The 14,316-nt window shown below is 67.6% G+C and overlaps 1 protein-coding gene across 1 annotated transcript; it reads right to left on the reverse strand.

Annotated features, from left to right (window-relative positions):
- Positions 1–9,377: 9,377 nt before the first annotated feature.
- Positions 9,378–14,315, reverse strand: LSM7 (LSM7 homolog, U6 small nuclear RNA and mRNA degradation associated). The gene is made up of 4 exons (XM_032359084.1): positions 14,269–14,315; positions 14,095–14,185; positions 10,926–10,997; positions 9,378–9,664 (listed from the first exon to the last, which is right to left on the reverse strand). The coding sequence occupies exons 1-4, from the start codon at positions 14,272–14,274 to the stop codon at positions 9,522–9,524; spliced, it is 312 nt and encodes a 103-aa protein (XP_032214975.1). The 5' UTR covers positions 14,275–14,315; the 3' UTR covers positions 9,378–9,521.
- Between the last annotated feature and the right edge of the window lies 1 nt (position 14,316).

The following is a 14,316-nucleotide window of genomic DNA, read 5'->3' on the forward strand; positions in this document are numbered from 1 at the left end:
GGCCTCCCCGTGTGACAGGGCGGGGAGTCATCGGTTCCGAGGGGCAGACGCGCAGCGACGGAGACCATCCCTGGGGTCCCTGCCGTGGGACCGAACCTCTCGTCGGCATCCACTTTGTCTCCCCACGTGTCCCGCGGGGCCCTTGAACCCGCACTGGTCGGTCAGAGGAGTGCGCCCTGGACAGCAGCATCTGGGCGCAGCCAGTGTAGGCGGGTGCTGTGACGCCCACGACAGCCCTGCGGTCAGCGGTCTCCCTGCCTCGGGGGCCTCCCCTTAGCTGTGCCCCCAAGGAGCTGACCAACCCTGCTTGGGTCCAGGGACCCCCAAAACACTCCACACAGGGACCCTACTAAAGGCCGGGGCCCGGTCCTGCTCCCTGGGGGCCTCCAGGCCTGCCCGGGCCTCCCTCCCACGGGTCCTGTGAGCAAGAAACTCCTCGGTCTCGAGCCTCTGGGGCCCTGGTCAGGCAGGCTCGCCGTCCAGGACCCCGGGGCTCTGTTTAAGAACCGTAGATTTAACAAAGTCACAACAAGGGGACAGATCGATTGCAACAAAAGATGAGTATGAAGACGGCCTCGGGGCGCCCAGCTGGCTCAGTCGGTAGAACGTGCGGCTCTGGATCTTGGGGCTGTGAGTTCAATCCCCACGTTGGATGTGGCGATTCCTTAAAGAAATAAAATCCTAAAAAAAAAAAAAAAAAAAAAAAAAAAAAAGAGGCATCCAGACTTTTTCTGAGGGGACGCTGGGAGCCGTAGAAGGTTCTAGGCAGGGAACATGAGGATTGGCTTTGTGTGGCCACATGGGAGGTGTCTAAGCACAGAAGCCGCAAGCTTTGACGAGTGTCCCCTGAGCAGGCAACACCTTCCATCGAGCGAGAATCAAACTCAGCCTCCACCACTAAAAACACATCTGCTCTGATACACAGAGCAGGTAACAGTTTGTTACCGAAATTTTATGTTTTTCTTTTTTAAGCAGGCTCCGCCCCCCGTGTGGGGCTCCTGCTTGTGACCTGGAGATCAAGCCGCAGGCTCCAGGGACTGAGCCGGCCAGTGGCCCTGGAAATTTTCGAACACGAGCGAAGGCTGAGGGCGTCCTGCCGTGAGCCCCTGTGCCCCCGTCACGGGCCGCGGCCCTCGGGCTTCGTGGAGACCCCTCAGTTCTCCCAGGCAGACGCGGCGGGAGTCCCGGACGTGTGTGACTCCGTCCGTATCTGAAATATAAGGACTCAAAAACACGAAACCAAATCCAACAACTCCATTATCATCCTTTAAAAAATTCACAGTCATTGTTGAATGTTCTCCAACGTCCGGCCGGCGCCCAGCTCCCCTGACTGTCTTGTGAGACGCTTTTACTTTGTCCAAGTTGGGTCCCAAGTCGGTCGGTTCGGTGCCGTCGGTTGATGCATCTCTATTAAGGGACAGGGTCTCTCCGCGTCTGACCTTCCCTGTTTCCGTCTCCCCGGGGGCGGCCTCGTTGTTGAGGAAACCGGTCCCCCCGGAGTCTGTGGCCCATTCACCCCGCTCTCACCGCGGCCCCCAGAGAACCTGGCGTCTTACCCCCGCGTCGCAGCGTTCAGAGACAGATGCAGTCCCTGCCTCGCAGAGCCTCCGGGTGAGTGGGACCCGCTCTGTAGGTGCCCAAGGTGGCTGAGCATCAAGGGGGCCGTTTGGGAGGACGGGCAGCATCTCCCGTGGAGCCGCAGCCTGAGGAAGTGGGGGGTGAGGTTTGTGAGCGTGTGGGAGGGAGCATGCTCAGGAGCTCAAACAGCACACGCAAAGGTCCTGAGGCAGGAGCGAGAGCAACGCACTGGAGAGTCAGCAGGGAGGCTGCGGTGACCCCAGCGCAGTGGAGGGAGCGTGGCCGAGGGGACACGGGCAGTGTTCCCTCTGCCTCTGTGTCCTGAGCGGTGGGGTTGGTGTTCCCGGTTCCTTAAGGAATTCAGGGTAGGTTCGGAAGGGAGGCCTCTGGACGCTTGTTGATGGGATGTGCGGGGCGGCGGGGATCAAGGGTGACCCTGAGGTGTGTGGCCTGAGCAAGTGGGGGGACTGTGGGGCTAGAGCCCGGGGCCAGGACGGCTGGGGAGTGGCAGCAGGGGAGAGAGAAGGTGGAGTGCCAGCTTGGGGTGCGCGACTTTGGGAGGCCACGCGGATCCCCGAGTGGGTGTGGCCCTGCTGTTGGCGGGAGGGCTGGGGGCTCAGATTCTCAGCAACAGGGTGGGGGCCTCCCAGGATGCCAGGAGTGTTTTCTGCCTCTGGGTCGACTGGCCCCGGTGAGGCCTGACCCCCGCAGCCAGCGCAGAGTGGGCGGCACTGGCAGGGGCGGATGGGGCCCCAGAGCGCCGACGGGTCCTGGCGGAGGGGGACAGGCAGGCAGAGGCCCGGCTGCACGGCCTCCCCGAGAGCCGGAGCTGGCCCCGCGAGGCGGAAAGTCAGAGGCCTGATCCGGAAACACTTCGCGGCAAGTGCGGGTCCCCTGCCGTGGGGGTCCCCGCAGAGCTCCCCAGCGAGGGCCCTCCTGCAACAAGAGCTTGCCCTGTGGGTTCGCCTCCGTCACCCAACGCCGCTCGGCCTGGACACGCGAGGGCTCCGGGGAAAGTGGGGGGTGGGGTCGGTTCCACATGGTCTGGGCTCCAGGTAGAAGCTTGTCAGACGAGAACCACGTGACCAGTCCAGGGGACCCTGTTTCCCGGGAGGCCGCCGCTTGTCCCTGACTGACAGGTGGAGGCATCCTAGCGCGAGGGGAACGGGATATCCAGAGATCCTGGAGTCACGAGGATGTCCACCCGGGCAGGACTGGACATCGCTCCTGTGGGGTCCGCAGGAAGCCCGCGCTCCCGGGAGCCAGGATGGGGCCCGCGTCCTCAGGGCCGGCTGTGCCGGCTCCCGCCGCGATGGCTCAGCGGGGCATCTCCCGGGACAGAGCCGGCCCTCCTGAGGGTGACAGGGACCCTCGCTGATCTGGAAGCCACTGCCCGAAGGCCGTAGGAGGCTCTGCGTCCGTCCCCCAGGACTCAGCCCGGGTCGTACCTGGAAACAACCAGCTCCGGTGGGACAACTTGGAAAGTAAGCAGTGTACCCGCGTTTGTAGCCCTGCTTGGCCCCCATGGAAGCTGGAGGGCGGGGAGGTCTGGCCAGAACAGGGAGGCCTTTGTTAGAACCCCACACTGCATACGGAGACCCCCTACGTCCTGGCCTCCATGCTCCCCCGGGACAGTCCCACAGATGCAAGTTCCCAGAGAGGGACTCCTCTCCCGCCCCCTCGGGGGACAGCCCAAGACTGAAGGGGACTCCCCATCGCCTGCAGCCCTAGCTGAGCCGCGAGTCCCGACCAGCCCACCTGTCCCAGTCCCCGCAGCCCAGACAGAAGGAGCCCCTTGCCTGCCTCCCGACGGGGTCCTCCGGGAACAACCAGAGTACGTCCCCTCTTCTGTGTCAGAGCAGCGTCCCGAGGGCCTGGGTCGTTCCGGGAGGACGTCGTGGCCCTGACCCAGGTTCGATCTCACCGGCAGGGATCCCTGGGTCGTGGCTGTCACCCTCTGCTGGAACCCGGGGACCTCTGCATCTGGACGGGGGTGCAGACCCGGGCAGGCGCCGTCCACCGCGTTCTGCACATGTGCACCCGCTGGGGACGGCAGCAGGACCTCAGACGGGCCCCGGATGGGCCCGCCAGCCTGGGCAGCAAGGCCTGGCCTTCGGGGACCACAGGGCATGGGGTCTCTGGGAGGACACGATGGGGCGTGTCTTCAAGCCGGGGTCCCTTCCCTGACTTCCACCCCGGCCTGCCGCATCCTCGGGGGAGAGCAGAACCGAATTACCTCGTCCAACCTCTGTCTCGTTGGTGGAGAAACCACCTTGCGGCTCCCAGACCCCGGGTGGTGCTGGAACGTCCAGGCCCGGCAAAGGCCAGCCCCCGTGAAGCCTGAACCCCGCCCGTAACAGACCCGTTCCTGAAGCGTGGCCTCCAGGGCCGCTCGGTCTCCCTCAGGACCCCATCCTGCCCGTTCTGGAAGCCGACGGGGAGGACCGGGGGATTCGGCACCCCCGTGGGCCCCGCGGGGCCGCCCCTCCACCCCGGCGCTCTCAGCCCAGACACCCGGAGTCTCGGTACGTCTGCCGGCGGCTCAGGTGGTCCCCACGGCAGCGTGGCTCAGCAGTGACCTCACGGTCCTGCCACAGGACCACAGGGCTCCAGGGACAGGCCCCACCCGCCAGGCCGTGCTCTCAACAGAGAACTCAGGGAGCCCCCCAGCCTGTGGGTGACCCGCTCCGCCGTCCCCCCCCGCCCAAGGAGAACCGACGTCCCCGGAACCAGGGCAGGGAGCTGCCCCGACACAAGCCCGGAGTCCCCAACAAGGACCCGCCTGGGACAACGTCCCGAGCCTGGGAAGACGGGCACTTCGGGGGTTCCTCGGGCTGGGAGGCTTTTCTAGGGTCTGGACTCCGGGGTCCGGGCACTAGCCAAAGCCCTGTAGGAGGTTTTAAGAGGCCCAGACCCCGACCCGCTTGGACAAAAGGGCAGACGATGAAGTGCCTGGGGCCACAGTCCCCGTGGGGGACGCCTGACCTTGAAGAACCCCTTGCCTCACTCCTATCCCAAGGGCAAGTGGTGGCCGAGGGGTGGTTGGCCGAGGACCGGGACGGCGTGGGGCCGACCCACCGCTGCGGTCTCACAGAAGCAGGACCTCCGCCAGCCTCTAGCGGCGGGCGCCCCGCACCAGCCCCTCCGCCCGGACGCCGGGCCTGTCCCTGGACTGAGCCTTGGGACCAGGGAGGCTCTGAAGAGTGGACGTCCACCAGCCTCGCAGCAGGTGCCCCCTTTCCTCTGCCCCTCACTGCCGTCCGAAAGGCAAGGGGACTTCAATGGCCAAGAGCTCCCTCTGCGCGCCCCCCCAAAGACCGCCATCTCCTGCAAGCAGGAACCAGCAGGGGTAGCGGACCCGTCATTGTCGCCGCGGCCCGTGGAGGAGGTCGAGGGAGGCCTCCAGGTCCATGGGGCGGCCGCCGAACCCAGCCCCACCGCCTCTCCCGGGGGGCGCCGTGTTGCCGGGTTCCCGGGCCTCTCTCGCTGCACCCACCGCCTCACCCTGGCCTCCTCCTGACCACGCACCCCGTCCTGATGTCCGCTCCCCAGAGCCTCAAGTCCCGCACGAAATGCATCTCCTTGTGCCTGGGCCAGGTAAACCTCTAGCTGCTGGAGGATGGCAACCCCGAAGGGGACCCCCAAACACGGCGAGCCGAGATGTCGGCTGCTCCCTTCTGGCCCTCCAGGGCTCCGAAAACCCGGACAGTGCGGGGACCTCTGGGGTCCCAGGCAGGTCAGCGTCCTGCTCGCTCTGATGTTATCACAGAAGAGGGACTGTCGCCCAGTCCTTGAGGAGAACATCAGAGGCGGCGGCCAGGCAGGTTCTAAGAGGACTCCGGAGGCCAGCAAAGCGGGGGCCAGAGGCCGGTCCCGATGGCCCCCCACAAAGCCCCAGGAAGCCGGGTCAAACCAGACAGGCCCGAGACCAAGAAGGCAGAGGCCCTGACCCACTGAGGGAGGAAAGATGCAAAACCTGCCCCCAACAAATGCTCCCCCCTCACTGGGGGTCTGGCCACAGATAGACCCACACCCCCACTGTCCCTGGAGACCCCCACTCTCACGTCTGGGAGCACACGCGCTTCCATGAACCCCACCTGCTCAGCTCAAACTCTGCGTTTGTCCTTGAACGTTACGGGAGGGGACAGACCGGGAGCCTCCAGGGACACCTCTGGGATGGGCCAGGTGGAGGCCTCAGGGCCGGGGTCTCCCCAGGGCGCCAGGCCACAGCTCCCGGTCGAACGGGGAGGCGGTGCGGCAGCTGTTCTTGCAGACGGTGAGGCTCCGGGAGTGGGGGGGGCTCGGCGCCGGGAGCAGCCGTTCCGGGGGGGCCAGCCCCGAGCTCAAGCCACAACCCCGTGGATGTGAGAGCCCCCCAGACTCGTCCTGTGGGCCAAAGCCCCTTATACCCGGGCCCCTGGCTGAGCCCTGTGCGGGTTCACAGGGAAGAGGCCTGGACACTCACAGGAACACCCGGATGCCGCGGGGCTTCCGGGCTCTGCAGCGGATGGCCCCACGCCGCTCGGCTGCGTCTGGGTGCTCCCGCGGGGCCGTGGCTGTCGCAGGCAGGTCCTTCCTTGGCCGTTGGGGTCGGGAAGGCACCCGCAGCGCTAGAGGGAGGAGATGGCTCCCCGCGAGCTGCTGGGGCCGGGGCGGGCCGGGCGGGGGGCTACCTCCTTTCCCCGTGCGCCCGCCCCCGACTCGCGTGTCACCCACCCGGCTTTGGGCTGCGGTGACAGGCGGTCCGCCTTGGCGGCGGGTCGGAGAGAGAATACTGGGGGCCGCCCAGCCCCAGAGCCTCAGCGTCCTCATCTGGAAGCGGGGGGCGACAGGGTCTGGGGAGGCATGTGCCATCCCGGGGCACGTGAGCCGTTGCACGGGGCGTCCGGGGCGCGGAGGGGCGGGGCTGACCGGCCGCAACCTCAGGATCGCGTCCACCTTCGGAAGCCTCCAGAATCTGCCGTGCGGTGGGGTCCCGGGGCTCTCCGGCTGCTCCGGCCTCCAGCTGGGGCCCGCCCCTCCCTCCGCGTGGCCGGGGGCTGCGGGCACCGTCTCCCAGAGCGGGGCCTCGGCCGACAACACCCGAGGCCTCTCGGCCAGCACCCGGAAGCCGCGGGCCGTGGCGACCGTGTGCACGTGCAGCAGGGCCGGCCCCTGGTCCGGCGGTCACAGCATCCGCCCCGTGTGCCCAGGCCGGTGTGGGCCGCGGCCCGGGAGCTCGAAGGGCCGGATCTGGGCAGGAGTGAGGGGGCGCCTCCCCGGGGCATGGCCACAGGCTGGCCGGCTGGTGGGGCGGCCGGGGGTTTATAGCCCCGCAGGGAAGGCGGGCGGACGGGACCCGGGGTCACCTGCCGGGCCGCCTTGCCCTCATGTCTCCCCGATCCCTGCTCTGCCTGCGCTGTCCCCCCACGTCCACCCCTGCATCTCCCCGCTTCTGGTCTTCTCCTACCCTGGCTCCTCGTGAACTATTAAGATTTCAACGTGATACTCAACATCCACTCTCTCGTGAGACGTCCGAACACCCACAGGAGGCCCACACCCCCTCGAGCGCCGTCCTCGCTTCCAGGTCAGCACAACCCTTCCAAATCTTCTCTAGACCTTCAAAAGCACAGAAGCACGAGGCCTTCTCAGCCACTCTCGTCCGGAGGAAACGGGGTCAGAGCAAAGGAGTTGGTGTGCCCCGCTGTGTCACACTGTCCCTGAGTCTGGGGAGCGTGTCACTGGGTCACAAACACCGCCGGGCTCAGCGGCCTCCGACTGGTTTCCCCGGGACGCTGCGCGCTGGCTGCGAATCCCTTTGCTGCTGTCGCCTGGCTTACGGTGGGGGGGGCCTCCCCCCGCGGCGGGGGCACCTGGGCTGGGGGTGGGAGACCCTTTCAGGGCTGCGGGCAGCGGGCCCAGCTTCCTTCCACCGTGGCGCACGTCGCCGGGGAAGGTGGGCGCCGCAAGGCTCTTTCTACCACGTCCTGATGGTCCAAGCCGGTGCCCGGGTTGTGGGGGGTGCAGACGCCCCCTTCGCTGGTGACAGCTGCGGAGAGCGAGAGGCTCTATCTCATCGGCCCCCACGTGCTGAGAGCTTCCTCTTTGCACAGTCACTTCCCAGTTGGTGGGAGGAAGCAGAGTCTATGCCGCAGACCCCCGGTGACAGGCGGCGAGGCTACTTCCGGTCTTCCACAAACCAGGTCGGCGGACTCTCGGGCAGATGCGGTCCCATCGGACAGGCCCACTTTACCCCCTGCTGGGGAATTCTGCCCAAGCCCCAGGGGTGAAGTCTCCCTCTTTCCAGGGCCCCAGAGCACCGTGTTCTCGTTCCCAGACTTGACACAAAGCCTCGCGCTCTCCCCCTCCCCGCACAGCCGTGGCCCGGCACCTGGCCTCAGTCACGGCGTGATGCCTTTCCTTGATGCCTCAGAGAGGTGGGACGCATCCTCTAAACCACACAGCCACGGAGGGAGGGGACTGGAGCCCTGCGCTCTGCGGCCACAGAGGGCCGCCTCTGCCGCGGGGACACGGAGGGTGGGGCGCACAGCAGTGGGACAGGAAGCCAGGCTGCCCCCGGGGCTCTAATGTCTCGCTGACCTCCAAGACCTTGGTGCTCACTCCCCCCACCTTGGGGTCAAGGCTTCTGGGCCGACTCAGTAGTGACCCCAAGGACTCGGCCCGCTGGGCCGGCTCGGTGTGTGAGTAAGCGGACGCCCCTGTGCCTGGGGGCCCGGCCCCTCCCCCACATGGCCTCACCGACCCTGTCAAACAGGCACCAGGGAGTGGCTCCCCCGCGCTGAGGGTGGGCAGGCCGGACGCCGATTCTAGGTCACAGCCTGCGCCTGCGCGAGCCCGGCATCTGTCCCCGTCACCCCCCCCACCCGCCCAGCTGCTGGGGGTCTGGCTCCGGGATGAGGCCGCTGATAAGGGAGCAGGTGGAGGCGGGGCCGCAGGGAAGCCGGCGGGAGGAAGAGGAGCGAGCACGGGGCTCGGCCGTGGCGGACACGAATTCTCAGCAGCAGCAGCCGCGGACGCTGCCCACAGCCACGGAACCCAGGTCCCCGCGATAAGCTGGAAGCCGGCCGGCTTCGGTTTCTTTGGTGGCGACGCGCAACGGTAGCTCGTGCGTCCAGCCAGCCCCGTTCTGAGCCCGTCTGACCCCCCCGTTCTGAGCCCCTCCGGCCCCCGGTCCCGACTGCCGCCAGCCTCTGGTGCGTGCCTCGCTGGCCGTGAAGGGGTTATGGGGCCACAGATCCTCCCAGCCCTCCTGGGTGACAAATCGGGCAAAGGAAGCTCGAGCAGGGACGGTGCCCTGGGGAGTCCTAACACATACACGGAGTTGAGAAAAGAAGGCTCAGGGGAACGTGCCACTTGGAGGACAGGACACAGACGGGCACTCCCGAGGGCGGTCTGGAGCCGTCCGGGGAGGGTGGTGGTCTAGAGAGGCCCTCAGGGGGCTGCTGGGGCAGGACCCAAGGGAAGACAGAAGCCGCAGGGCCCAGCCGAGACGAACATCTCCCTGCTTTGCTCTCATGTGGACCTAGGAGGCCCTGGTTTCCGGGGACCCTGCTGGCCGGCGTCGGGGCGCACTGAAAGCACAAAGCAGGGATGGGCCACCGGGGCCTTCCCATGGATGCGTGTGGCCCAACCCACAGGCTGGCCCTGGGGGTCCACACCTGCCACGGGGCTCGGGGGCTCCAGCCTCACACGGCCCCTCCCCCGGCGCGCACGGCCTGGACCCAGCACCCAGCACACCCGTGGGCTGTACCCAACCCCCGGAGGAAGGGCCTGCCAGAAAGCCCAGGCTGAGAGCAAGGTTCTGGGGCTCCGGGACACTTGGGGTCTGCGGTTTTATTACGAAAACAGAAACATAACCTATATAAAAAGGAGAGTTCCGTCCTGCGGGGGCACGCGCGGCAGGGGAGGGCAGCTCCGAGTCCTCGGGCGGCCGACGGCGCCCGCTAGGCGTCCTGCTGCTGGATGAAGGGATTGGGGATGGCCTCCATGCCGTCCTGCGGGCAGATGAGCACCACGGAGGTGCCCCTGCACACCACCAGGCCCAGCTGGCGGGTGTCCTCTGTGAGCTTGTACTGGTCGTCGGGGTCTGTGGAGAGAGAGGGGCAGTGGCAGTGAGACGGCCCCCGTGTGGCTTCTAGACCCGAGGGACGGGCACGGGGGAGAACTGTGGGACAGACGGGGCGGGGGGGGGGGGTGGCCCGAAGGAGCCAAATCAAGGGAAGAGGCTGGGTTGAACGACAGGCCAAGTGTCTCGCCGCCCCCCACCCCCAAAGCCCAGGCACGCTGCCCTCGTCTTGAGATGGCCTGGACCACGAGGGCGACAGCGCTGGCGACAGCGGTCCACGCCGGCCCTCTTTCTGCAAACACGGCACAGGGGGGAATTCCGGGGCAGGCCGCTAAGTGGGGACCCTGGCGGCTAAGCCAGCAGGGACCACGTTAGGAGCCGCTGGGAAAACAATCAGGCTGGGACTCCCGGCTCCTGGAAAATCCTGGAAGGCCCGTGCGGGTACCGCTCGCCCCAGGTTCACGGGCAGGTAGGGCTGGGATGAAAGGCCTCATGGGAGTGACAGCAGCTGAAAACCGTGGTCTCCTCTGCAGGATGCTGGGGGAGGGCCAGGCGGTCCCACGTGCCGGAGACCAGGTCTCTGGGGCACAGCTCTCCCTGACCAGATCGTGCAGGAGTAACCTCTGTGCTAGGCCTGATCCCTCCAGGAACCCACGTCGGGGGCTGCTCTGGGGCTGAGTCAAGACGGCACCGGCCCCACCACGGGGAGGCCGCCCCGGAGGAGCAGGCTCCCGGGGCCTCGCGGCCCGGGGTGCACCCCAGCACTGGCCTGTTTTCCTGCCAGGCCCACACGGTGCAGCTCTCACAGAGGAAGACACCGTCTGGCCACGGAGGCCGGGCCAGGATCCCCATGGGGGTGGCTCCATAGGGGAGGGGAGAAACTGAGGGCTAAGCAAGAGGCCTGGGGCACCGGCTGTGCAGCCACAACTGTGCTTCCCCAACAAAGAGGGGGCCCTGTGACTCTGTCACCAGAGTAGGACAGGCCGTCCCCGAGGGGCAGGACCGCCACCCTCCTGGACCTTAGGCAGGCTGAGCTGCACGTCCTGTCGAGAGATGGGCAGACGCCGGCCGACGCCCTATGCTGCCGCGTGGGATCTGGAGACTTGCGGGGACAGGGAGCAGGACCCTCTGCCAGCAGTGGAGCGTCCACCAGGGGCGGCAGGAGACGGGGGACACCGGCCATGTGGTTCACAAGCTCCGTGTCCGCGGTGTGGGGGCAGCTGGGGGTTCTGGGGCAGGACGAGCCCGGCAAGGAGCCCCCGCGCCCCACGGCCGTGCCCACCTCTCATGTACTCCACGGTGCCGTCCAGCACGAGGTTGAGCAGCGGGTCGAACCCCTTCAGGATGCCACTGGCTTGTAGGAACCACCGAGAAGAGAAACAGAGAGGCGTCAGGGAAGCGGCTGTTCTGGGACCGGTGCAGTCGGGCTACCCCACGTGCCGATATGGGGGGAAGCCTCTCCAGGGACGCGAGAGACGGGACACCGGCTCGGGGGTGAGGGCGAGGGCGGGCTCCAGGCCGGGAGCCAGGAGGGCGAGCCCAACCCCCCACGGAACGGGGCAGCAAACGTCTTCGCAAAGGGCCTGCGGGAGCAGTTTCAGCAGTGCGGGCCCATGGTGTGGGCCCGCGGTCTCCACAGCAACCGCCCGCTTGGCCTTCCGGGGCGAAGCAGCCCCGGGGCATGCAGACGCTCGGGAGTGGCTGCGCCATGCGGAGACTCCCCTTACGGATACAGAAACGTGTGACAAGCGTGTCATTGTCTTCAAATGCTCGGGGTTGTTAAAGACTGTCCCCACCTCACCAACCACGGCCCCGCGCACTAAAGGAGCGCAGTGACGACCGGCGCCGCCGTGTGACGCGCAGGAGACGAAGGGACCAGCTGTCTGGTCTGAAAGGCCCCCCCCCCACCCCGCCGCACAGGCCTCCCCTTCCCAGGCACAGTGGGAGAAGTGGGCGTGCCCCCATGTCAGTATGGGGGCAGAGCTGTGGAGTCTGTGCCATGAGCAGGGCTGGTGTGACCCGCAGCCACACGGGAGTAGGGCCGGGTCTGCAAAGTACAGCCCGCGGGCCAAAGCCGGCCACTGTGCTTCCCAAAGTAGCCAGGCTGGCTCACAGCCGCGTCCACTTGCTGACGAACGGTCCGTGGCTGCTTTCCTGCTGGAGCAGGAGTGACCGCTGTGACAGAGACACTCGGCCTTTATGGAACATGTCTGCCAGCCTCCGACTTCCTGGTTGGATCCCCTGGCTCTGCGGCTTCCTCTCCCTGCCGGCCCCCAATCCCCACCCTGCAAAACGAAGGTCAGGAGGACACCTGCCCGACGGGGCTATGAGCAGCGGGCACTGCGCCCACTCCTGTGGGTCTGCCTCAGTGGGGCGCGAGCCCACGTCTCCCACCCCGGTGACGACCCTGCGTCACCCCTCCCGTCAAGTGGGGGAGGGCACCCACGAATGCGATGCGATGTCATTCCCGTAAGGGTGTGATAGGACTAGGAAGACCAACGAGCCTGCAGAAGTGACTGAGGTCCCCGAACCAGGGCACTTTCAGCTCCTGCAGAGACTCTGCCCAGCCTGACCCGATCAGATGCGCTGTGAAGGGAACAGGGTTTCGTAAAAGAAGGACCTGGAAGCACGGGAAGGATTTTCCTGCGGGGCCTGAGGGAACAAACTGCCATGCTGGGGACAGCGTCCTGTGGCAAGGGCTGGCAGGCCACCTCGGGGAGCCACGTGTCCCCAGACAGCTGAGCAGGACACGGAGACCCCGTCCTACAGCCACAGGGACCTGAATTCCGCCGACAACCCGCAGGGCAGGGGGAAAGCCCGGGCCGGAGAGAACAGGCTCCTCGATACTCCTTTACTGCAACCCGTGAGACCAGGAGCCCCAGCACCCCGACTCCTTCCTGACAGACGCTGCGGGACGGGAAGTCCGTGCTGTCTGAGCTGCCCGAGGGCTGGCGATGTGCTACGCAGGGTGGAAAGCCCACGCGAGCACCCCGGGAAGCGAGAGCGGTCTCACCGCTGCCAGCTGCCCCCACCTGCAGGCACCGTGCCGTGAACCACGACGGCGCCACCCAGGCACCCACGCCTCAGGGCACCCCCCGGGGGTCAGAGGCAGCTGGAGCGACAGGACGTCGCTCCAGTGCTTGCTGGTGTCAGGAACCGAGCTACGCCTGCCTCCAGCCCTGCAATCCTCACCGAGGCCCGTCAGGTAGGCGGAGGGGAGAAAGGAGCGGCGCCTCAGGGAAGGTGAGCTGTCCCAGGTCCCCCAGGCGGTGTGCCGAAGCGCTAGGGCTCCGACCCCAGAGGCCGGGCTGCGGGGATACCCAGGCCGCGCTGCCCACATGCACGCGCAGCACCCAGCCGCCTTCCTGCCCTCGCCGCACTGGGTTTCAGGGGAAGATGCGCAGGGCAGTGTGTCCGGGAACCTGGGCAGGTGGTACCCGGCGCTTACACCAAAGGGGCGTGGCCCCGAGTGGTCAGGGATGCTTCCCACAGCAAGAACCTCGCGCTGAGAGCAGGAAATGACTCTGGCGTTACCCCGGGGTTAAAAAAGAGATGAGAGACCCCAAAAGGAGCGACCTGCGCCCAGCCCACGCCCCTAACCTCACTGCAGCCTCGGCTCTCCCAGGAACACAGCCTCCCCCAGTCACTCTGGGACTCCCGGGCGGGCTCCGGGGAGCTGGTCTTCCGGGGCGATCCCACCAGCCCTGGAAGGAGGGCGAGCAGGGCCGCTCCGTCGGTTCCCGCAGCCTCCTGCGCCGAAGACCTCCCCTTCCGTCCGCGGCGGGGCTCCCTCGGGTCCACACCGCGTGCTGCGGCAGGAAGCCGGCAAGAGCTACGAAGCTCACAGGTTTCCATCTCCACCGGCAACAGCCCGAGCTGGCGGCCCACTGCGCCGCACGCCCTTGGCAGCCCCGTGGTAGCGCACGAGGCAGTCCTGGGAGCCACGAGGCTGTCCTCTCCCCGGGACCGCGGCGGCGGACCGCAGCGCTGCAGGCTGACCGCAGGGGCAGGTGGTCTCCGCGGGGAGATGCCCGGCTGGGCGGTCACACGGCCCCAGCGGCACCCAGGCTTGCCGCTCAACATGCCCGAGCGCCCCGGGCAGGCCCCGCCAGCGAGAACGACGAGCGCGGCGCCCGGGCAGCGCGGGGTGCAGGGGCATCACGGCCCGGCTGGGGCCGCTCCCGGGAGGGACACAGCGAGAGGCGGGCGCGCAGCGCGCAGGCCGGGGATGCCCGTCCCGGCGGCACGTCCGCGGCTCGGGCTGTCCGGCCCCCGCCCGGGCCTCGGCTTCCCCGCGTGCGGACCGCGAGGCGCAGCGCCGACGCCGGCGGGCTTCGGAGTCCCGCCGACTTCTCCGGGCCCGGCGCTCGAGGCGGGGCCGCATCCTCCCCGCCCCCCTCCGCCGGCGCGCGCCCCAGGCGGCTCACGCGGTGCGGGCGGCGGGGTCTCACCTTCGCGGCCGCCCTGGAACTTCACCCGAATCGTCTTGTCGATGTACTTAGACAAGTCCAAGATGCTCTCTTTCTTCTTCTTCTCTTTGTCCTGCGGGGAAAGCAGAGCGCGTGAGGCGTGGAGCGCGGCCGGGTCCCGCCCCGCCGGCCCCGCCGGCCCCGCCGCGCGCTCACCGCCATCTTGCCGCACGGCGCCCCTCTGCGCAGGCGCCGCCGCGCGCC

Source organism: Mustela erminea, chromosome 1 (assembly GCF_009829155.1).
Source record: "Mustela erminea isolate mMusErm1 chromosome 1, mMusErm1.Pri, whole genome shotgun sequence".
In the NCBI taxonomy this organism is placed as follows: domain Eukaryota; kingdom Metazoa; phylum Chordata; class Mammalia; order Carnivora; family Mustelidae; genus Mustela; species Mustela erminea.

What these genes read in the sequence shown, in the direction of transcription:
- LSM7 (XM_032359084.1), bottom strand. An exon ending in GTTCCAGGGCGGCCGCGAAG is followed by an intron (nt 10,998 to 14,094) that starts GTGAGACCCCGC and finishes GGTTCCTACAAG; the next exon opens with CCAGTGGCATCCTGAAGGGG. An exon ending in CACCGTGGAGTACATGAGAG is followed by an intron (nt 9,665 to 10,925) that starts GTGGGCACGGCC and finishes CTCTCTCCACAG; the next exon opens with ACCCCGACGACCAGTACAAG.